Here is a 25,627-nt window from a genome sequence, read left to right on the forward strand (position 1 = left end):
TACATTACTGTATGGTGCTGTACCTTAATCACATTGTTTACTTGTAATATACCATTTGTTTTACTGCATTCTTCCTGCAACCCAGTAGCAAATAAATTCCTGAACGCTTTTTGGGGGGGCTAATACTATATTTAGATACTGTTATTTTAAGCATAACCTGTATTTTAAATGTCTAAATGCCATAAATGTCTCTTGCCAACAACCTTGAGTTGGCACTATTGTATAAAGTATACAGTAAAGCACAGGGTTGAGTATTCAAAGTGTATAGCTGAGAAAGTTCGATAGATCCAAGAACATACTGAGAGAAAGAAAAAAAAGCACAGTTACAAACCCGTCTGCTACTTCTGCACCACAGACAGCACTACGGATTGATCAATACACAGCACAGTAAGGCTATATTGCAGAGCCACGGTTGGGGCCATAGATGCTAACCTGTGCCAACCTCAGTCAGATCAAAAGATCAGTGAGTTCGGCAGGCAAGAGGAACATGCTCGACTTAACAACCCCCTCTGACCCTGCACTCTGTCTGCTACTAGAGGATGGAGAGAAAGGACGGCAGGTTAACAAGGTGGATCACATCTCCCCCTCATCACCCCTCAAATCGCCTGCTGCCGGGGTTAACATGCTTCTGAAATCAGATCAAATAGGCGAATCAAACTATTACAAAGGTTTCACTTGGTGAGAGACGCATGAAGCTGGTTACAGCTCTGCAGAGTAATTATATTGATTTCTGCTCCTTTTAATAATTTTAGCTTTATAATAGGTGCAGGCTAAATCAACACAATTACAGCAAGACAAAAGGAGGAATAACAAACAAAGCAGCTGAAAATACCCAAAGCAAACCGTTCAGACAAATGGTGTAAATGGCAAATTATTAAGCCGGTTGCTTGCACTCCGAATGCGTGGTTTTTGGTATAAACAGAGCAGATGTGGGCCGGTTAATAATTGATCGTGCAGTTAGGACTTTCATCGGAATTTTCCTGTTCTCTGCATCTTTGACACAGGAAGCACACAAGCCTGACGTTTCCCTGTTCACGCCTGCCTCGCTCCAGGCTTCGTGGGCTGAGCACATGGCAAAAAAACCCATCTAACAGTGCCACGAGGCTGACGTGTGTTCCTCATGAATATCTCGTTAAGGGTTTGCGTCTGTGCGTGGGTTTCACACCGCATGATCTTAGACCTCGGGGCTGTTGGGGTCAGAAAATGTCTGATTAGCCTCCTTGTGAGCCCGCTGGATAGCATGACAGAGCAAACACGCACATGCGCCTATATACTTATAACATCACAGTGTGTGCTTGTGTCTACACACTAGATTTTCAAACAGAATAAATGAGACAAAGAACGGCAATCAAGTGATCATGTAGGAGACCAGGGATCAGGATCAAAGGGACTTGGAGGGGAAGCTGTGTGGTGACAGTGTTTAGAATTTCTGAGAGCGGGAGGCAAAATATAGTAAGTAGGCGGTACATGCAGAGGTTGAGGAGCTGGTGTTTTCAAGCTGTGATTAGCATGTTTTCGTTTTAATGTATGCTCACCGATGCAGGAGCTCCCATCAAGCAAGTAGGACCCATTGTCATGGAAACCACTTCTGCATTCACAGTGGTACCAGCCTGGCAGGTTGACACAGCGGGAGTGGTTGTGGCACTCAATCAGACCCTCTGCACACTCGTCGATGTCTGAGGACACAAACACACACTGTAGCATCAGTTTAAATCATCGTCCTGGCAACAAACATCAACCTGAAACTTTGGCTCATTTGTGTCTTTTTTGCTTGTTCTTTGATCTGCGCTAGTTGCAGCGGCGAAGGGTTGATCCAATCAGAACATCCCCGCCACCGCAACAGCAAAGCTGGGTCAGCGGCTGCCCACATTACAGAGCCAGCATCTCTGCAGCCTGCCTGTCACAGCAGGGATCAAAGTCTTTCAGAAATCACACCATTTAGCAGCAGACTTGTTTCCCTTTTTGCACTTCCTTATTTCTCCACCTCACTCTTTCTGCCCTGTTTACGCTTTGTCTCTGGCATGCGGTGTGCATACACATGCGTAGCCCAGAGGCGTTGGGTCCACGATCCTCCTCGGGAGAGTAAATCTCTCTCATCCATTATGTATGGTGTGAGCTCTGTTCCTCATCTGCAGCTCTCTCACTTCTGGCTGCAAGACCCGACCTGCGCACACACCCTTTTGGTTAAAGAGTGACCTTCGGTCACACCTTGAATCGCTTAAATGCAAAACCACGGCGAACACGGAGAGGTACGGATGGACTGCTTGTTAACTGTCAGCTCTGTTATTGTCTCATATTGTAGCTGACGGGGCAGAACGCCACATCTCAAGCAAATCAACAAGAGAAAGCATGGTAGCTTGCAGCTTGACTTGCAGGCATTTTTCACATTATGTAATGGGTTTAAAGAGGGGTTTCATGAGCAAGCAAGGGTTGCAGTGGCTTCACTTCATGGAGTATCCATGTAGGCTGTCGGAATCAGCTACAACATGAAAATCCAAATACTTTCAAACGAAAATCCAAGAATGTTTTTGTTGCTGTCTAAAATCGAAGTGGATTCTAATTAAATGTGTCTTTGACAAAGCTCCACTCACTCGCTTTAATGTGCCTGTATAATGCTTAAGAAATCAAAACTCATGTTTGCTTTTTCTTATGACATGCAGTTAAGTGACAATATCCATGTCAGTCTTATCATGTAGTCCTCATAAATATAATTGAGCCTTTTATCCAGGCCTGTATAAATGTAAACAGATCGCCTGGAATGCCTGTGGATCCATTTGGAGGGAGTTAATTCCCGCGGCTTGGAGAGACGGGTGCATCTTTTCAACCTCACAGTAGTCTGTGTCTTTCGATCGAATATCTGTCTGCCTCATTTCTGTTTAGCATTTGCACTTGACTTTATGCGGTACGAGACAGCTATCCGACCTTCCCAAGATGCTCAAAGCTGATTAATATAAAAACTTGAAAGTGTTGTTTGTCAAGTAAAGCTCCTGGTAAGAGGGCAAACAGCGGCTTGCCCAAAATGCCGGATTATTCCTTTAATTCAAGGTTTATCCTTTTGAGAAAGTTGTGTTTTCTTTGATACACGTGTTGAACTTCTGAAGTGCACCACTCACAGCTTCCACTGAACACACACACATGCGAAGATGATTTGAAGATCTCAGAAAGGTGATTCTAATGTTGTGTTGTATGCATAGTTTTCACTGTGATTTACAGAATTTGTATAGTAATGTGTGAATAATTGGTAGACTACACTTGTGAAGCACTTTAAATTGCCTTGTTTAAAGGTGCTGAACTGCTATAGCAATAAACTTGTATTGCCTTAGAGAAGAGTTGTGTGACTTATGCGATTGTGATTCCACATTTAAGATGAGTTGTTTCCACCACAAATTGCATTTCTGTTTACAGCTTACTCTACAAGAGCAGCTTCCATTGGACGTCAACACAGAGCTGCAGCTTCTTTACCAAAAATCAGATAACCAAACTGGCTTCTGATCTATAATCTATGAACATGGGGCTCTAGCTCTAGAAAGTCACAGTTTATACCTTTGACCCTGCCTTCACAATGCACACACATATACACAAACACAGGCACACTTATTTATCTCTAACTAGATAAAAAGAGAGTCTCAGGGTTAGCCGTTTAGCAGTGTGTGTGTGTGTGTGTGTGTGTGGTTAGCCTGGTGTGCTGGAGGTAATAAGACGTGACAGCTGCCGGGAGGGCTGCCCTCTGTCAGCCTCTCAGGTCAGAGATCCGGTCAGAGCTACACCAAAAAGATTCCCTCTCTGACATCCCAGTGAAACATACCAAGATTAGAGGTGACTGGTGGCTGAGAGCAGCTAACCCTTGGACAAAAGAGCAGTGCTGGGTCTTCACATGAAAGGGAATACGTCCACATGTTTAGGCTGGATATATATTGCATCCCAAAGTGTCCTGATTTCGACAGCGTAGACTCAGTGAATCATTAAGTTTCAAGTATTGACCCTGGTTTAGTTTAGAAAAGATGTATTGGTATACTTTCAATGAGTTAAATTGGTGCAGAATCAATAACATACATTACACTAAAGCAAAAACACAGTTCCGTTCCGTGACCGCTCTCCACGAGTCTAGGGCATGCACAAGTCCAGACTCACATGTGCCTTCAAGGGTTAGCCTACATCAGAGGTCATTCGTTGAGAGATGGAGTTTGTAAAATATTTCGAAAAGCAAGCAGACAGGTCATATAGGTGCAACGTATAGGTGCAACGTCAGGAATTGCTCCCTATTTTTTACTAATGGTACTAGTATTAGTAATGGTATTATGGTGGTATCATGATACCTATTGGTACACAAAACTGGTAGATCGGCCCATTAGTCATGATTGATTCTGGGCTGGACCAATTACAGCCGAGGGCCGATGCCTTCCCTGTTGGCCCTCGGCTGTCAATCAATCAATCATACAGAGAGAGAAGATCACGAAAATGGAGATCAGCACTCAGCGGAAAGGAGGCGCGGAAAAGAATTGAGCTAAAAACAGACAGGCCCTTCAGGCATTTGCACAGAATTTTGCTGGTGGCTATGGCGGAGCTTCGTCTTCAGCAGCAGCGGCATCCGAAGCAGCCGCAGGTAACGTTAATGATGGCGGAGGTGGCCGTCAGGTGGATGAGGAGAAGGGGAGGCAGGAGGACTCCTCCTCCTGCCTCCCCTTGCCGGTGCCGAGTGGAGGGGAATCTGAACTTCAGGTAAGAAGTGATGAACTGCGGTCTACCTGGGTTTGGGTGTAGTTTATTTTCGTTGTTCTTGCTAACTCTTAATACAGTCAGTTACAAGTTTAGCTAGCTGTGCATGCTAGCTAGCAGGCTGGAGATGTTTATACTGATGCCCACTGAAAAGGACATTCTCATGTCATTGGACTCCGACATGGTCATTGACAGGGTAGCTGAGAAGAGCGAGCTGTTTTTGTAGCCTGATGAGGTAAAATAAAATTATCAAAACACTCATTATAATGTATCAGATAAGATTAGATTAAACTGTATTGTCATTGCACAAAGTACAGTCCAACGTAAAAGTTTTGCATTTAACTTGAGTGCAAACAAGTAAAGTGCTCAGAAAATGCTTATGTTAGAATTAATTGATATAAGTGCATCTTAATAGGTCTTAATGCATAGGACACTAGGTGGAATAAAGATAAGAATGAGGTATTGTATATATGGGACAGCTGTTTTCTTCCAGCCTTAACCTCTCACTGTCTCTTATAGGATGCTGTCACTCATTTTTGGCAGCCTGCCATAGTTTCCTCTAAATAAGTACTGTATAGAATACATGATTCAACTGTTTTTGAAGATACCAGTACTGACATCATCTGAGCAAGTCCATCAGGTATCATTCTTTCTCACCTTTCTCTGTTTGTCTCCTTTCACTTTTTAAAGGTTGCCATGTTTAAGGAAATGTTCTGTGTTTGCTGTGCTGAGTGTTGCTGCTGTGGAGGTCTAAGGTGACTGTTTATTGATGTGGTGAGTACATAGTCTGTGAAAATATCACTTAATCACAGTCTGTCATGTATACATTTTAATATTCATCTCATCTCTGTTCTTCTATGTCCTATTCTCAGGATCCCATCATACATTGTTCATCGCTTGTTCAGGAGGTTCCTCTAAGTAAGAACTGTATAGAGTATATGACACAACTATTTTCCCACATTTTTCTAGATACCAGCACTGTGATCATATAAGTAAGTCCAGCAAGTGTTGTTCTTTCTCACCATTCTTTCTCGGTCTCCTTTCACTTTTTAAAGGTTGCCATGTTTGAGGAAATATTCTGTGTTGCTGTGCTGTTCATTGATGTGGTGAATAAATAGTCTATGAAAATATCACTAAATCTGTCATTTATTCATTTTAATATTCATCAATGACCATGTCTCACCTCTATTCCTCTCTGTCCTAATTTCAGAATCCCATCATATGTTGTACATTGTTCAGGAGGTTAACTAAACCGAGCAGCCTTTTGGTTTCCGCTAAGTACTGTGTAGAATAATGGGACTGGGAGGATGGTGTAGGTTTAGGTTTATTAGACAAGTACATGTACACCAACAAGACAGTGTATAAGCATTGTCACAAGAAAGTTGTTTTCATTCATAGGCTTCATTGTCTTTCCATCAATACCTGGTGGGCCGGTCTCGGCTCAAAATGCCCGGGCCAATTTTTTGTCCCAGTCCAGCCCTGGTAGTACCTTAGAATGAGCCTTTTATATCTCGAGAGGGGACAGAGTACGCCATATTGAACTGTCATGTTTCTACATTACCCCAGAAAAACTGAACACTTGCTCTACCTAGAGAAGGCCTTTCACGTTTTTCATGTTTTAAGCAGGTGAGGTTTGAATTGGTATCTATCTGCAACCATGCTGCTTGACCTTTAATTCAGTGCTTTGAGCCCAGATTCCATTAAACTCTCTGTGCAGGCACCCTCCCCAGCAACAGACACACAATCCCTCACTGGCTTCACTCTCACAAACAGTTGTGTTCAACGAAACCCGTGACCACACACGGGTGGCACGGCTTCGGGTTTGACAGCATTGAATATCCGTCCAGTACTGTAGATGTTTATCAGTGATTTCTTTTATAAATATATCTTAATTTTCATGATTTTTATTTCTGAGGGACAAGCCAAGCCAATGACATAACATTTAAATATGATAATTAGATTACAGTTACTCCATGGCCTTTGGGGAGAACAAAGGATTAGTGAGATTAGTTTGAAGCCTGGCCAAATTGTGTCAGATATTAAATGTTCATCTGCAGTTTTCTTAAGTGATCACAGTAATATTTTTTTTGCCAAAAATGTTGCAAATGCTCATACGGGAGCAACACATTACACTCATATGTTGAGGTGTAAGATAGTAAGACCGCCAGGATACTTTGTTATAGATCTGAACTGAGAGGCAGCAAATGTATGCTGTGAGCAAATGTATGAGAAGCCTCTGAGGACGTCACTGAAGATTGTCTGCAGTTCGATGTAAATCAAAGTCCTCATGAGGACATAATCAAGGACTTTCATGTGCCTGCCTGTAGAAAGCCTACTCAGGAGGTAAAGAGGACTGAAGGAGCAATTTGTGAATGGGGAAATTCTAACACTTGACCAAACAATGGTGCAACTTCATCATTCACTCAGTCCAGGACAGGCTATATTTTGCTGCGGTTCAGCCCAAAAAATGAATTAAAATACATACAGCTGTGGGTGTTACCGGATCAGAAAATGTGTAGAATGGACTTTGTGGCTGTTTCATTTTCACCTCAAATTCGAATACAGATGAAGTGAGGGGGCTCACAGGGATAGACAGAGATGAAAAACGTGTACAGCATCTCGAAATAAGAATTACAGTATACTGAATTTTGCCAGATAATCATCCAATCTTTGTCATATTATATTCCTTTTTTAACATTTCATGACTGCAAAGCTGTCAGGCAGTGTGTGAGTTGAGCTGAGTGTCTTTATCTAATTAACCCTGGCGAAAGAAGAACACAGCAGCCGTCCGCCGTCGCTGCACAAAGAAGGTCAACAGCTGCCGGCAGCTCCGATACACAAATGGGCGGAACACGTTTCACTTTAAACGGCATACAGTCTGACTAATTAACCTACAGCGTGTATCCGCTGCAGATCTCGCTGTCGCTGTAACGATTCAAATTCGCTGTTGCCACAGTTGCAAATCACGCGCGACGTTTAGAGCAAATTAGGACCACTGCGCGATGATTTGATTAAAATGAGGCAAGATAGCTATTCATTCATTCATTTTTAATTTGCACACTGTATACGCATATGTTGTGAGACCCTAAACTAAGGACTGACACGCCTAACGCTTCCCTGTTTTGCATAAACAGATAAAAATGTAAATTGTGGAGGGTTCTTTGCGAAGAAGAAAGGCCCGGTAGATATTGCCCAGTTCGAACATCCAAAGCACATAAACATCATTCGCCAGTGCTGCCAGCCCTCCTATTAACAATTATGCTGCTCGGCTCTCCAACAGATTTGACCATAATTTAAAAGTGACTCGTTCTGAGGCTTTTCCCCCGCACTACTAACTTAGGTATAAGAGGTGCTGCAATTCTTCTTTCATCTTCTGAGAGGAAAACTAATTTTCTTGTCAGTAAAATTTTGATTTTCAATATTTATTTCGCTGCTCTTCACCATTTTCTGGCTTTTCTGTGTTTTACTGCTTCAATTACACAAGACAGAGGACAGTGACAAGCTTTTCACTGTTTTGTCTCTGCACCCCAAAGCACAAAATTTCAAATGATGGATTTACAATCAAACTGGCTTCTGGCACTTGTGAAGAAATTTAAATCGGTGTTGGATGAAACATGGAGGATCAGTGTATTTTACTTTAAGACAGTGAACACAAGAGATGACAACCAAGTTTCTTTTACTTTGCTGAATAAACATTTACTTTGCACATTCATGCAAAACAGGCTATACTGGAAATCTGTTGGGTCATGTAGTGGCTATTGATTCCCAATTGTTTAGTACATGAAAAAGTAGGTATGGAGAGGAAGTCTTGGTGCTGCTTCTTATTTATTAACTTATTAACGACATGACAGCAAATGTCATGGCTTCCTCCACTGCAGACTCTCTGGTTCTCTCCATTCTTTCAAAGGTCAGCACTGTCCAAAAGCGTTTGCATGGTTTGTCCCCCGATCGTCATTCCATTGTTTTCCAAAACTTCACTTTAAATAACGCTGATGTGACTGAGTACTGAAGGAGTGTGAGAAACTTCTTATTTTGATATTTTGATCTTACATATGAAACTTAACAATATTGATACATTATTATGCATGTAAAGTGAATTCATATTGTTCTTGTGTTTCCAACACAAGTTCTATCTTGTGATATTATGAGTTTGCAGAATATGAATGGATCTATTCACGTATTGAATATAGTATAATGTGCCATGAAAACATAAAGGAAATTAGGTAAGGAATTCATCGAGGAGGGGGTTAGTGAAGCCTCTTCTGTGTTTAAGTGTTTTGACCTTAGTTTGACGTAAGACGCACAACAATGGTTGAAGTATATAAGAAGTTTATGTGTATGATGAGATGATTGGAATAGTGTTTTGAGAAAAAGAATATGTAATCTTGTGACTCTTACAATTGAATGTATTGTTTTGATTATTATTACAAATGCTGAGGAAAGACTGCCTCCCCTCAGTCAACATCTCTGCTCTGTTGGTGTGTGACTCTTGCTTGCAAGCAATAAAGAACTTCTAGAAAAGAAATATTGTGTCGGAGCTTGGTGTTTGACCAACCCTCATCTGCACTAGACAAGCGACAGTTGTCACGACAGGAGGCAGGGAGAACATGGCTTTCTTATAGAAGAGCTTAACTGAGGAAGACGCCAGATTTCAAGAATCTACAATCAAACTTTAAATATTGTGACTTCATTTAAGTTTATCTTACTGTAACCCTAATGTTGGTCCTCTGGAATTGGTGAACAGTGTTAAAGAACGGCTACAATTTTTACACCGTTCATCTACTTTGGATGGAAAGTTTAATGACAACATTAGCAAATAAACATGTTTTGTTTCATTTTGACTCAAATGCACTGCAGCAGAGAGCAAACACTGCATGCACTGCGCCGCATCTCCCTCTTATGTGACCTCTGCGATATTTCCATCCATTAAATAATTAAAACACGGTGTGGTTTAAAGATAGAACACCTTTACACCTGAATCCCACCTTTTTTAAAAAAAATTATCTTTCGCACTTTACTCATTAGAGAGCTCACAGACCTTTAATTATCTCACTGTTCCACTCACAGACATAAACAAACACACACACACACACTCACACAAACCTTTTCATTGTGTACATTTTGTTTTTCATTAACTGCAATAAACTCATTACCTTCCATATTTGGAGGCGTATGTGGAACAGAATTGTTTAGTTATCAAAGTGTTGGAGGGAGGAGAAAACAAAGAGAACAATAGCAACGTGATACTGTCACTGCCGTCACTGTCTCATGAATGCACCTATACATCACACCGTGTTATTCGGTTTTGTTTCTGTGCCAACAACAATTAGTGCTGTCAGAAATTCTCTGGTGCGTGATGTCAACTCCTTAGGCTTGATTTATTTAATTATTTTTTAATTTTTTTTTTTTTTACGATTTAACAGCTCATATAGAATAGAATATTCTATATTCTATATATACTGCTTATATAATGCGGTATAACACAAGTCAGTTACTAAGATGCACATGAAAATAGACTAACACAATCTTTAGCAACAAATCTTTATGTTAAGGTGTTTAATAGTCAGATTCTGCTATGGTCTAGTTATGACCAAATATATAGTTACTGCATTTTGGCTGCATTATTGGCCCCAAATATTTGACATCTTTGGAACCTATCTAGAAATTAAAACAAGTTTGTGCAGTTTTGAACAATGCTTGCCAGCTCAGTGGACATTTGTTATGATGGACCGCCAGGAATGAGGAGGTGAAACTAAACACCTGAACTGAAGAGAGTATTTGACTGATCTAAGGCCTATGATAATCCACCATTATGCACCAATTGTAAGCACATAAATACCAAATTCCACCAGGCCTCTAAATCTCGTTTTTTTGGAGAGGACACGTTATATAAAACCCCATTCATCATCCACCTCGTAAGATGTAATAATGTAATAAAAGCTCATTTTATTCACACACAGACAATAATTCTTGCAGCTCAACAGTCTTATAAAGGTATTTGTTAGCTGAGGTGCATAGACGTGTGTATATGTGTGTGTGTGTGTGTGTGTGTGTGTGTGTGTGGCATTGGAATGGACAGGTGACCTTACTGTGGTATTAAGTACAATATGCTATGCAATATGAGTACACACACACACACACACACACACACACACACACACACACACACACACACACACACACACACCATCAATCTTTGTTACAGCTAAGAGAAGGAAAGCAGCCAGCAGACAGCCTCTCACATTTCCCTGTTTCCTTCCATTACAACGCAAACGAGAGCACTTAGTACTTTCTGCGGGGCTTCACTTCTGCCCCGTCTGTGGATTTTTCCCAACAGGCATACTTGAAGACTTTATGACAGCCTGGACTGCGAGGAGCTGTGAGTTTTAGCACACTGAGGGAATGAGAATCAAAGCACACATAGTTAAAACGATCCCCCCAGCTCGCGGGGACAATCCTCTGGCCTGCTCAGCTTGGCATAATTACACTTACTCTAGCCCTACTAACCTAGTGAAAACAACATCATGGAAGATGTCACATGGGGCATTTACATTAATGTTCCCCTCAGACTGAAACAACGACCAGGGGTTGTGTTTGTCGCTACCTGATAGTCTGTGACCAGTTAATGTGCAGAAAATTAACAGCCTGCGAGATTAAAGGAGCAGTTTAAGTGACCACAGAACAGCCGAGCACCAACAAACACATGAGTGTTTATTTACCTCTGATAATTGCACCTGAGAGAGCGTGTGCTTGCTACAGTAACTTGTTATTGGCATGATGCAGGATCTAAGAGCAGGAAGAAATTTAGATCTGTGTTAGGTATTATGTTTGGTCATTTGCTGGTCAAACAACCATCATGTTATTTAGACATCAAAGTTGTTGAAGAGCATTTATAAACAACCGTATTTCAGTGTTCAAGCAGTTTCTATTTACATGTTCAAATATAATTATGTATTATATGTCACCTGGATGTACACTTTTCAGACATTTACATGCCAGTTTTAACTGAGATGCCTGAAAAACAACTTTTGACCTTCAAATCACTGAATCTGTCCATGTTGGTATTTTTTCAGCTAATCACAGGAATAGATCAAAACTCACAATCCTGCTAAAAAGAACTCAGTGTATAGCCTAACATTAAGAGCCACAGTGCGGCACTGTTTAAAATATTCTTTCAACATCATGAAATTAGCTAATGCCAGGCTTAAGCGCGGTAAATAAATTAAAGTGGGAACAAAAAAGACGAGATATAAACTTGTATTAAGCATGCTAGAAATGCCGTTAAACACATTTTGTAGCTCCTTTTATAAAATGCTTAAAAAATGCATTTCCTTGGGCTGAGAACAGATGTAATGCCAGGGTAGTTAGGTTTTAAAGATAGGTTAGGCATTTTGCATCCCTAAATACAAGCATTGCATTCCTACAAAGTTTGAAATCAAAAAAATGTTTGATTGCTGTAATCATCCTTCTGGCCCAGGAGGTGATCAACAAGCTAGTTAGACTCAGTGAAAACATAGCAGGTTAAAATCTTGTTCAATGTTAAGTTGAAATTAGGGTCCAAGAAACTTGTCATTCTGACAAGTTATCCACCGGATTTGTCTAACTAAAGCTGTAGTCCATGTCTTGCACTGGAGTCACACTGGGAGGGGATGACACTGGACGCTTGGGACATGTCCCCATCACTGTTGCTTCTTTAGCAATGAATGACGTGTGCCTTTATCGCTGAGAATCATCATTAGTTGAACCTGACTCATTCATTTTTGTATACCTTTTTCTTAATGTTAAAAAAGTATGCTTGCTAACAACTCATCATTGTTGTGCATTCTATGTTGAGTATTTCCCTGATACCAACTCACTATACACTACTATACACTACAGACACTATAACCTATTGATGCAACATGTTATTTTCTACTCTGACCTTGTACCAGTACCACCATTGCATTGCTTGAAATTGCATATGTTGAAGACCATGTGAAAGATGGTCCTCCATCTGAGCCCCTACGTCCCAACCACTTTTCCACATAAAGTGACCTTCTTGTTTCCCTTGCCAGTGCAGACAGGAGCAATGATTACAGCAGCTAGGAACATTTTCAACATAGATAGACCTGAAAAACTCTGTTGTGTCTTTACAAAACTGGTCATCTCTAATCCAATCACCTACACACACATGCTGCAGTACATTATGTTCCATACGTTGGCTGTTTGAAAACAGTATTGCTGAAGACACGGTGTGCAAACTGAGAGTTCACTGTTAGGTCTTTAATTCAGATTTTGATCCTTTGGATCACAGCATTTCAGAAAATATATCACAAGGATCCAACAGTGGATCAGTGGCAGCTATATGAACCCACTGGAGAAAGACAGGCAACCCCAAGGATCATCGTGGGCGAAGATGAAAAGATCAGTCAAAAGTTTGACTCTGTTCCCACTGGCTTTATATTTAGACGCTCTTAACCTCCCATTGAGCCACAGTACACACCACAGAGGAGAGGAGTCAGTGGAGCAGTGATGTGTTTTATTAGATGGGAGGGAAATGCAGCAGAAATGGAGATGGGAGATGGAGACAGATGTACATGAACAGACTTACAGGAAAAAGAGTAAGAGAGTTTGCCAGATGTATGGGCAGGATGAGTCAAACACATACAGAGAGAACATGTCATGCATGATGTTAAAGAACCTTCTGTGCAGCATGTGCAAATTGCCTATGGCAACTCTTCAGGGGAAAGTAGTTAAATTCCATAACACAGCTATGAATAACTTGTTTTATTATACTGATATTTGCTGAGAATGTACACAACATTAGTATGATTATATTTAACGAAAAGTATGTCAACTATGATATTAATGTCTCTACAAAACATGCCATATCACTGTGAAACTGTTGGATATTTTTAAGTGCTTGGGTCAATTTCCAGCCGTGGTGGTGACTTCAGATAGTTTCTCTTTGATGAGACCGGTTTTTGTGCCTGAACGTAACCAGATCATAAGCACAGCATTGAGACAACACACAAAAGAAAAATCAACCTGAAGAAACATAAAGTTGCAATATACAGAAATGTAAAGCTTCGTGGTTTGCAGAAATGCACTTCACTAACATTTATTCTGGCAGCTGGGTTGTTATCGCTTCCTCCCTTGTGGCAAACACTAAAATCTAAACATTTTGCTACAGTGAACTGCAAAGTCATTAGGGGCTTGGCTGTACAGCGTGCGGTATACATGTACGGTATAGAAAAAGGAGGAGAGAAAAAAACAGTTTGACATCCAGAGACCAGCAGAGAGTGCGACGTAGAGAAGCAGAGTAATTTCGCTCTACATCTCATCTGTAGCAGCCTTGGGCAGCAGCCAGAGGGCCACGGGAGGAGCCTCATTACTGCGATGATGTGTTAGTCCTTATTTTGCTATTTTCATCTTTGCACACGTTCAAAGTAATCAACGGGCAATGCTCACACACACACACACACACACACACACATATGCAGACAAGTACATGCTCCAACACACAGAGCTCTGAAATGATACACCAGAGGGGGTGCAGGTTGTCTCTTGTTCAATAAATTAAAGGAACTACTTGAGTGAGATCCATTCCGCTGTGAGCAGAAAATATCATGTCAGACAGCACTATGTTTTTACTAGTGTTAGAACACTGAATGTGACGATAAAAAAAGACATTCAGTATTTCGGTAATTCCGATGTCAAGGGCAGTTTAAAAATGATTTTATTGATATTGTTGAATCAATGATATGTAAGTATGTAAAGTAAAACCATGGCAACGTGGTGTGAATAGCTGACCTGCGGATGTGTTGCTCTGTGGTAGCAGGTTTATCACTTCTGCAAAATGAGACGGCAGAGGCGCAGAGTGTAATAACGGATGAGACGAGAGGAGAAGAAAAGGAATGAGAGGACGACAGCGAGGAGACAAGACAAAAGAGGTATAGGAGGATAGAGGGACAGAAAGCAGAGGAAGAATGGAAAGGAGGGGAAAAGGGAAAAGAAAACGGAGGAGGAGTGGGATAGAGTGTCAAAAGAGAGGGGAAGAGAAGAGGTGAGAGACAGGAGGGGAGGAAAAATCTGAGTGGAGGATAGAGGGGAAGGAAAAGGAGGAAGACAGAAGAGTAAGGGAAGAGAACGAGGAAAGGAGATGAAAAATGGAAAAGAAAACGGAGGAGGAAAGGAGGCGAGGAGAAGAGAGGGTGAAACAATCGCAAGATCAAAAAAGATAGATGGGAGGAGGAAGCAGGAATAGAATAGGAGGAAAGTAGATACAGGAAGGGGGGGAGGATATAAGGGGAAAGCAAGGGATTGAGGAATAGGGGACGATGTGAAAAGAGGAAGGAGCAGAAAAACTCAGAAAAGGAGAGGAAGAGATTGTGAGGAAGAAAGAAAAGGGGAAAGGAAGTAAAATGGAGGAGGTGAGTGGAGAAGAATTAGCTGTCCTTTTCGACAGCTCTCTTGGGATCCTAATTCTCTGCCCTGGTCAAATTCAAACACAGGGATTTAGAAATTGTGCACGTGTGTGTGCATCTCTCTCTTTAAGAGAGAAAAAGAGAGAGACATTCACGGGATGGCTGCTGATCCCTCAGAACGACCTTATGACCACTCACACTGATGTCACTTCTGACACTCGATAAAAACAATGTGATGCTCAAGCTAAGCTTTAATTAGAAGGGACAGCTGAACAAGTCTGACAGGTGAAGGGCTGGGGGTCCTCGGGGTCTTACCTGTCTCGCAGCGGCGTCCTGTGAATCCTGAGGGACAGACACACGTGTTGGGAGACACACAGGTCCCTCCACTCCTGCATCCCTCCTCACAGAAGGCTAGAGAGAGAAAAAGAGACGCATCAGTTCAGTTTGCCTTCATATCCTTGATGTCACAGCGGCAGTACAAAAAAAAAAGAAAAGGCTTTGAACTCCTGCAGTTTAAGGTTTCATGAAGACATTACAATGTGCAAAGTGGTTCCCCTGACTATCCTTTTAAAAGCGGTACAGCAGTTCTGGGAGGAAGCACTGACACGTTTGTCATCCACATGGGTTTATAAATGATGTTTTTTATGTTTGAAGGCGTGTGTAGTCAGGAGGGGGGAGTGCCGCGGAGCAACCTGATAAAACATCATCGCAAGATCTGAAATGTCAATTTTGTGCATGGGAAAGAGGCAGAAAAAAATAAAAAATAAAAAAATCACTGCAGTTTTAGTGTTATTACCGATAGCTCCTCACACACCAGTCCCCTTCAAATGAATTTCGCTTTATTAAGTGTCTAATGTGAAATTTGTCTCTCAAGTGGTCATCATCTAGAGGACAGTTTCTCCATGTGGCTGTTTTAGAGTAAAGTGATGGCACCAAAAGTCACCATGGGTAAAAAAAAATGTCAACAGTGCCACCTTCTTATCTTTTTAAAGCCTCAATAAGCTCATTGTTTTGATTTTACAGCACATTTATTTTATGGCTCAGACTGAGCAGCAGCAGCAGCAGCAGGCAATCGTTCAGCAGAAATCCAAGACAAATACAATGTGCACTCCAGTACCACTACCTGTTCAGCACCAAACAGCAAAGCTTACAAGTAGCTGGTGAAAGAAAGTGAAACACCTAGCAGCTAAAAACAGACATTTTTTTTCATTGATGGGGAGCCAGAAGGAGGGCAACTATTGGCCTGGGACAGACACAAGTGACGGTTTATAAATCCTTGCGCTTTGACTTTTTTTTTTTTACTGTGAACGACTTGGCAACTAAAAACAACACTCAGGGTTCGATTTATCTATGAGAGACAAAGATAAAACGTAACCTGTTATACAATGCTTCCACTGCGAACACCAAGCTGAATATTGTTTCTGTTTGTGTCTTTTATTGGGGGTCTTCTAAAAGCTCCACAGTACTTGTGATACTGATGTAACAGATTTAACTGTGGACTCTCAGGCCTGGCACCAAGATAAGTGGACTCCTTTGATACAGCACACTTATCCTGAGAACGGCACAAGTACTTCAGAAAACCCTCACATTCATCCACCCACAAACCAAGCCACCCACCCACCCACGCAAACACACACAAACAAACACACACCACACACACCACACATACACGTTCAAACACTCTAACTCTGACTGCAGATCAAGGATTCAGTCTAAAGCATGACTACCACCTGTTGTGCCACACTTAAGAATAAATGTGAAGAAATCCTGGGATGCATGGTTTTGCCATTTCACATTTTCTCTTTGAGAGTTTAGCTTATAAGTGCGTTGTGTTGTTGTGTAGAGGGACATGACACTCACGTCACATGCAACAAACAGTCGTTTGCGCAGCACTGATAACTTGTTTGTGCTCTCTAAAACAATCCAACTGACTATTCAAATAATTACTCGAGTGTTTTCTGACCTGCCACCAGTTAAATTAAAGTCTGGTTAAGTTAAAGTCCTTGAAACTATTCATTGTGTTTAAAGTTAGAGAATGATCAGTGCCAATGCCTAAATAAAGCAGGGCTAATGCTTGATGCAGTGCTAGCAGGTGTTTCATTGTCAAAGTCATACACTTCCTACACCCGATTGTCTGCACCTACTTTACACCTCCTCCTTACAGTCATGTGAGAAGGTGCCACCGAGTAATTTTGTTTTGTGTTAGTAAAAAAAAATACTGCAATACAGAACTGGTCAAAAAGGTTGCTGTTATAAAGCGTATGATGATTGCTGATATGACTAAGCCCCCTAGATGTTATATAAGTAATATTCCCGTAGTAGCTACTACTTCTCAATCACAGTGTAGCCACTTGTATAGAAATGATATGCTTTATCGTCTATCATACTCTAAAGGCAGACATGCAGGTTCTTCACACAGCCTACACCATAACCTACAAAAGTAGCCTTCGCTGTTGTGTGTCTTTGTTTCTATTGGCGGTGAACAGTTTGCCAGCTGTAAATTCGTATTTAAACACAGCAACCCTTTTGGCTTGCAGATGTGTTTCTGGGCTAGTCAGAGCGGCCAGGCCGAACATGAACGTTACCACCACTGGCCTTCAGACATCCAGTAGGTCTACTCACTCCAACCCAGAGCGATTCCAGAGGATAAGTATATCTCAAGAAAAAGCAGCAGCCGGCAGGTCAGGAGGGACTTCAATGGCTCAAGAGGGTGGTGTGTTTACTGGGGAAACTACATGTCATAATCCCTGGTATTACTACCTCTGCTAAGCAACGTAGGAGAAGCTGCAACATGCAATCATGCAAACAGACCAATTACAGTCGATATGGTTCATGTTGCCGCAACGTGCAGCTACATTTCTGTCAGAGACAATCAGAGCCGGCCCGAGGCATACGCGAACTAAGCGGCCGCTTGGGGCCCCTTTGCCCAAATTTTATTTATTTAAAACACGGTGGACTGAAGAGCGAAAGCGAAAGGAAATGGAGAAATTACTTATGAACGGCAAATTCACTTTCAAAACACTGCCAGATGGTTAGGTCGATAGGACAAATGTTATCTGCACGTACTGTTGACATGAAATGAGTTACCCCCCTCACCATAAGCAGATATCACCATGTTTTGATCCCATTTAGGGTGAGGGGATATTTTTGAGCCTTTTATTTTCCTGCATGATTTGAAATGTTGAATAACCATTTTCATAAAGCAAGCATTTAGAACAGAAAAAAATGTGCCAAAGAAATTTCAATTAATTTGCGACAGTTTGACAGCCGTATTTTTTTTTTTTACATATTAAGACATTAAACAAGTAACATGAATTAATGAATAATTCAAGACAAGATGATTCTGATTTCATGACCAATATACCTGCCAACAACTGCTGTGTCTGCCAGCATTTGTGCATTTTATGCATCTGTGCCCAGGGGGACAGTAGTCCATAATCTGTCACTGTATTAATACAATTTATAATTACATTATAGTGTGACATTTGCCACAGGTGACTCCGCGGTGGTGGGAGGGGGGCCCCAAATCAAATTCTGCTTAGGGCCCCCAAAAGGCTTAGGCCGGCACTGGTGACAATGCACATCAGGCTATGGCGTAGGGCAGGCACCTATGCAGTGGCCACATCATAGATATAGCGTAGATTCAACTAGGGCTGCAGCTATCAATTCTTTTTGTAATCGATTAATCTAGCACTTTATCGAGCGATTAATCGGATACATTTTTTTTTTGCGTTTTTAAACAACCAAAACAAATAATGCATAACGAAAATGATGTGGCTGTAAAATGATCAAGCATTTCTCAAAAAAACAGAGGTATTCATTCCAACTCCAACATTTGGCTCCAAAACCAAGCCCATTTATTAAGTGCCAGTGCCAATAATTAAACAACAATACAGTTAAATCAACTTACAGTAAAACATGTATAACATGTAAAACTGTGAATACAAACTTAAATAGTAAAGGCCATTTGGCCTCGGTTTTGTTTTCTTAATACAGCATTACAAAAAAAGGATTGCACCTTCTGCAAATTACCCACCTGAGAACAAAGAATAAATATAAAACATCAAGCCAAACAGGTACACAATGTGTACAATTTATAAAAAATAAATGTAAATAAAATAAATAAATTATAAATAAATCCAGTCCCCAAATCCATGATAACCACACTAATCCGCCAATCACAAGGAGGCAAATACACTGTGTGCGAAGACTAGGGTCCTACCGACTCCACATTATACGTGTCCTCCTGGAACTGAAACTTATCCTGAACTGTCAGGAATCATTTCAAAGTGACAGAACTCCTGCAGTGCAGACACATTGGATTAGCCGGTGGAGGCGGTGTAATGCACTCAAACAGAGTTTATAATCACAAAACAGCCAATGTAGCACATAATTCACAATCATGTCTGTATAAAGTAATGTTTATTTTTGTTCTTCTTCGGCGGCTGTTTCAGTGAGTTTTGGGCGCAGAGTGATGAGACGTATACCGTTGAAATTTGAGGTGTCTGCATCATTCTTGAGGTGACATTTTACTTCCCTACTTAACAGTTAGAAGATTTATCACTGCACGTGTGCAATCGTATATCCAACGATCCTGTCACATTTTGCAAGGAGCAGGCTGGCAGCCCGAATGACGGCTATTTTGTTCTGTGAGGGGGGGACAGGGTGTGATGCATCAACATGGCCACACAAAGGAGAGGGAGCAGGTTGAGGAGTGCTCGCAGAGTAATGTACTTAACAAAACAAAAGGACGAGTGAGTGCAGAGACACAACGAGAAGGAGTAGTTAGTCAGTGCTTAAAGCAAGGAGGATTAAACCAAAAAGAGGGCAGACTTAATTGAGCAAGTTCATTAAAGAGAAATTACTTTGAGTGTTTCTAAGCTTAATTAATGGCATGATTTGAAAGATGAGCCTTAATGGGCTGAAAATCTATTTATGGTTACATACATTGGGTGACTAAGTGTAATATCTGTGTGTGTGTGTGTGTGTGTGTGTGTGTGTGTGTGCAACGTATGTGCGCCAACTTGTCTCCATTGAGTTTATGAATCCAAAGAAAAATGTTTTAATCACCCTGGCGTTTGGAAAAAAAAAGGGCTAAATATACAAACGATTGCACAAGTGCAATAAATAAAAACACATTCCCTTGCTAAAAGCTGTTAGAGCTATTAATTTGACTGGCTCGGCGACTTAAGAAGTTCTGTCAGGCCCTCATTAGGAGCGTGATTGCCTCTGTACTAATAAAGCTCACACTTGAAAATTAATTACACTTATATTGACTCAATCCATCTCCAGCACTAATTATCATTTCACCACCATCAGCATAATGCCGCCTGCCTATCGAACTAATGACTTCCAAAGATGAGGGGCTTCGATGGGGGTAGGTTTGTTGAATGTTTTTTTAGATTCGCATTTTTCAATAAAACGCCTCTGGCAATAATTTTCTTGCCCACAGACAACCCCCGAGTTTCCAGAGGTCTCTAGGATTTAACTCTTGTAAGTGACAAAAAAAAATCATTTTTTTTCTTTACCCACCATGCTACAAAATGGTTTGTTCTCTAATCTCAAGTGAAATTCAGTGATGTTTGAAAACTTTTACTTGCAGTTTGCACTGGTTTTCACCCAAAAACGTCTGCAGAGATCGTAAGGCTATGGTGTGCATTTATCTATACCTGTTTGAGATAGTGTTCACAGTCTGTCATTCAATTTACAACAGGCAGTGGTGTTCTCAAAATCACTTTCCTAGATCTTTGGTGGATCTAGTACAGCATCAGCTCTCTGAGGGGATTTCTTCTGTCCTTTACAAAATAAGATTAAGTAGAAAGTGGTGTTGCTGCTCCACAACCACAGCAGAGAACATCCCATACCACTAAAGAGGGGAGGGGGTATTTCACAACCTCGAAGACAAGCTTACAAAGATGAGAGTTATAGCTGCATTGTATTATGTTCCAGTTCCTTAATCTGTGTCGTAGAAAAATCGATCTATATTTTTCCTGTTCTCACATCGAAACCCGGTGTTTACCATTGATGCATCAGATCGCTATCATGCTCTATTGTTGCTGGAAATTTTTCAAGCCTATACAAAACTCTGTAATCTCACCTCTGACATACACAAAGCATCTCACCACTTCACCTTCCTCCGTCTTCCTCTCCTCTTTGTGTCCCTCAGTTTATCAACTCCTATTCTCATTTTTTTTTTTTTTCAATTTCTCCATTCCGACTCCTCCCCAAGCTCCCCCTCCACATTACATTACCAAGACCCCCGCTACAGCGAAAAATAGCCTGTGCTGGGGCTGCAGGGAGGAGACAGCCTTCCTTCATTGTCGTCCCCGTGACCTCCAACGAAACTATCTCAGGCTCAACTGAGCCTGTTGCTGACTCGTGACTTCTCGAGACATGCTTATAACCACAGATTTGCTATTTGAGTTTCCCATTATGGTCCTAGATTGCTTTCCAGTGGGTGGTGAGAATGGAATCATTCCACTCTGTGCCATGTCTAACAGTCACATCCACGGTCATTGGGTGTCCAAGGATCCATCTCAGAATTAAAAGCAGGGGTATCACAGAGAAAGCCGGTGTATATTCCACAAATTTGAGAGTTTATTTCGAGTTATTACGTAAAGAGCTTTGCAATTCTATGGTAGAATACAACTGAGCTAATAATTAGCATCCCATGAGGGTAGCACAGCTCAGTGATATGCTCCATTAAGACATTGTGCCTTCTGTTAATGATCTCATATCTAATCCATAGTTCAAATCTCAAGAGTTTGCCGCTGCATTTTTAAAATAGTTTTACTTTTGGCCTTTACATTAAAGCAAATGGCACGAGTATAGTGAAAATGGTTACTCAAAGCCCCGATTTGTGCCTCTCATACAGTTGTAACAGCATCCCATTGGAGTTACAGTCATAGGTATCCGTCTCTATAAACAGATCAGACCTGAGACATCCCTGTTTGAAAATATTCCCAGAAACCTTAAAGACTCCACCAACCATCTGGATGAAAAAATCAGTCTGCTGCATGATAAATAAATATTTTAACCTGTTTTCCAAAGTTCTGGACAAAAATAACATGGGAAATCAAAAGTTGGCTCAGACTCAATTCTCTGTTACTTAATCCAAACAAGGATCGTAGCCACGCAGTTGCTGGATAGGAACCTGGGAAGCAGGTTAAAAGTCTTTTTGATGGTGCAGCAGATGGAATATATTTTCATCCAGATGGTAAGAAAAGTCTTTGAGGTAACACTAATAGGCGGAAGGCACAGATTAGGGTCATAGTGATGACATTTTATCCAGCTTTTGAGTCACTTTTAGCTTATTTATGCATTGAAGTGGTCAGCCACACAGGAATTCAAGTAAAGAGTATATTTTTTAATCAAGAGCAACATTTTGCTACTGTTTTACCTCAAAATAACAGCTCCAAAATCTTTTTGATGGTACAGTGTCTTGTCTTTTCTTTGTCACAGTCACTCCGCCCCCCCATCGCTTGGTTCTGCACTGTGTCACTTCAGTGAGAGGGTCCATGCTTGTTTACATCAATAAACAGGTTGTTGACACATAACATTATTATGATTTAAATGGTAGGTGGTAAATGGTATGGATTTTTATAGCGCTTTTCCAGTCTAACGACAGCTCAAAGGGCTGTACAATACATGCCACATGCACCCATGCATACACACATTCATACACTGATGACGGAGGCTGCCATGCAAGGCGCCAACTTTTAATGACTTTTGTGTGTAGTTAGCACCTACATTTAATCTGACAAACTCTTGGACATCTGTGGGGGCGCAAACCACACAAAATGCAGGTTTCTACATAATGCTGCTTTAATATTTTTTGGCGAGGGGGGGTGTATCTCAATCATCCATCTTGTAGAGCAGATCTTTTTCTGAAGATCTCTACCAATATACTAACAATCTTGGAGACTTGTGTGAGACTGCAATCTCCTTTATTATTATGTTTCAATACTAATTTGGGTTTGTCTTGCATGCCTAAAATAAAGAATAACAACCACAAGACGGAAATAATATCACACATATCTCCTGTCAAGTGTAAATCAACGGCAATCAATCAAGGCCCCTGGTTTCACTATCAATACACAGACACACCAAGTAAATTGACCCATACTTTTGGTGGCATTTCTGATATTACTGCATAACATTTTGTTCTAAAGACAGTGAGAAGCTCCGATAAACACACTGTACCCTTCAGTACCTGCCAATCACCACACAGCTGACATACAAAATCAGAGACTTTAATTGGTGAGGACAGTTAATTATATCGTAACTAAAGAGACAGGAATTGTTCCCAGGAGTTGGGGACCACATTTAGAGCTTAGAGCAGAGTGAACTTCGGACTTCATCAGCTGGTCAGACATCATCATTAGCATCACTAGACTAATTTACAAATGGGTTTTAAGGTCTGTCGACGATGACAGTGATCACAAAAACAAAAACTATAAAGATAAGGATGTGAGCATCCACACTGATGAACAACTAAGTTCTGGAAACGCATTCTTCATCTGTGTCGGCAGCTAAGGAAAATTAATATTTATAACTTTTACTGCTGTATGTTGTGCAGAGAAAAAGAAAAGGAGAAGAAAACTCCCGGAAAGATATGGTTTTCGAATATTGAGGAGTGAGAGGAGTCAGGAGAATCAAACATTCTTTTTTGAGAGAGTCATCGTCTTTTGAAAATACATGTTATTCCTATTTTCGGCTGAGTCAACATCAATTATCCTGCTCATCAATATAAAGCATCTCAAAAACAAACTTCAGAGACCCTTGTTCTTCACTGTCATTCTCATTTTAGTTGTGGTGTGTACTCCAATCTGCCATCCAATGATTTGGAATGATTAATTAGGCAATGTATGGTGTGGATGGCCCTTTAGTCTGGTCCCTCCCAAGCCGTTATTGATTTTTCAACACAAAATGCAACAAGTACACCTCCAACAAATGGAGAAAAAAAAATGGCAGACTCACACTAAAAGGTGTTTCTGAGGTGAATAGGCAATGAAGTATCAGAATCTTGATTCATATCTGATCAACACTGCCTGGTTTGGTGGTTTGGTCTGACTTTTGCTAGCCTGGTTGGATCTGCAGGTCGCTGCTCTGTCAGACATTGTATGAAACCCGCCCCATAGTTGTGATTGGCCCAAAACAAACCCAGTCTCAGGGAAAACTGTGTGAATGGGATGACTCAGCCATCGCAAATAAAACATGAGCTGTGCATGTTTGTCTGGTTCTCAGGCAAGGTTAGACACAGATTAATTATAATGTAATTCCGTGTCTGCTGGATGTGTAAACAAATGACTGTTTGCTAAAAAGCTAGCCATAAATGATTTTAAAAGGTGATAATATGCCCGAGCTGTGTTTCTGTCAGCTTGTTTTGAAATTTCCCAGCCCCCTTGTGAACGGATATCAATTAATGCAGCTTTTAAATGGAAGCATGTCTTCCAACAGATGCTGATATCAGGAAGAAGAAGAGGTTGTAAGATAAAACACATCACAGTGTGCTCCTGGGCACACCATCAGTTGTTCTGACGGAGGAACAGAGGGGTATCTAGATAATGGACTCCTTCCTCTTCCTCTCTCCTCCACAACCTCAGTCTCTGCAGGTTATCTGTATTATATCTGCATAGTTTCTTTGCTAATGAATTTTTCTCAACAGCAGGCTTAAATGCGGTGGTAGAAGTCCACTGTCAGCCTGCGAGGAAGAGCTGAGCAGGCCAGAAACTGAGCCGGGGAGGAATTAACACAAATCCATTTACTCATACAAATGCCTCACTTTGTTATGCATCAGAGTCGAGGCAGTTCACCCTTGGCTGTACTCTCTGTTGGGCATTTACTGAACATCACAGATAATGACCGCACTTACAAGACAATAAGGACTTGGGCCAGGCGGTCGGCATGGATTAAAGACGCATTAAGGCAGATTTTTACTGCCATCATGTATCTGCAGAGGATTGAAAGGGTGGTTGATCAATACCGTTGACACGACAATTAATTCAACCAGGTGCTCTCAGAGATTTCTCGCTCCAGGGCGAACCTCCACACATTTCAAACTGCTCGAGGATGGAGAATGGGCTAGCGACAAGTATTTCGATCCATGTGGGTTTCCGAGTGAAACTGTAAATTACAACGCAAATTCCTGGAATACCTGCGGTGCCACGTTATAACGTCTTTTTAATATGCTTTTACTCCTATTTTAAGGCCACCATTAGCTGATCCAGAAACTGTTGCCTGGTTACACATGGAGTTACTTAAAATGCGTTTCTTTAAAAAGTGCAAGTGAGCAGGGATTCTTGACAAGAAAGCAAGCATTTTAATTTTTCATGTAGTCTGGGTGCTGTGATACTTGTAAGCAGATGTGATCATAAATACAACTAAACCTGCCAGTGATCTGTCAGGATCCAGTTTGCCTCTGCTCTGCATGTCCATGTTTTTCCTTTTCCCCAGGGCTGGGCGGGGCCTTCTAGCCCCTACTGCATACACCCTCCTCTGCACAC

At 41.2% G+C, this 25,627-nt stretch overlaps 1 protein-coding gene across 1 annotated transcript in view; it reads right to left on the minus strand.

Annotated features, from left to right (window-relative positions):
* The window catches only part of LOC115580439 (protein kinase C-binding protein NELL1), a 283,933-nt gene that overhangs the window by 23,985 nt on the left and 234,321 nt on the right, over window positions 1-25,627 (minus strand). Inside the window, exons 15-16 of the mRNA XM_030414756.1 lie at window positions 15,438-15,533; window positions 1,536-1,676 (exon numbers count right to left, since the gene is read on the minus strand). Coding sequence (XP_030270616.1) covers window positions 1,536-1,676; window positions 15,438-15,533 — 237 coding nt within the window. The remainder of the gene's footprint in view (window positions 1-1,535; window positions 1,677-15,437; window positions 15,534-25,627) is intronic.

Source organism: Sparus aurata, chromosome 4, assembly GCF_900880675.1.
Source record: "Sparus aurata chromosome 4, fSpaAur1.1, whole genome shotgun sequence".
NCBI lineage: Eukaryota > Metazoa > Chordata > Actinopteri > Spariformes > Sparidae > Sparus > Sparus aurata.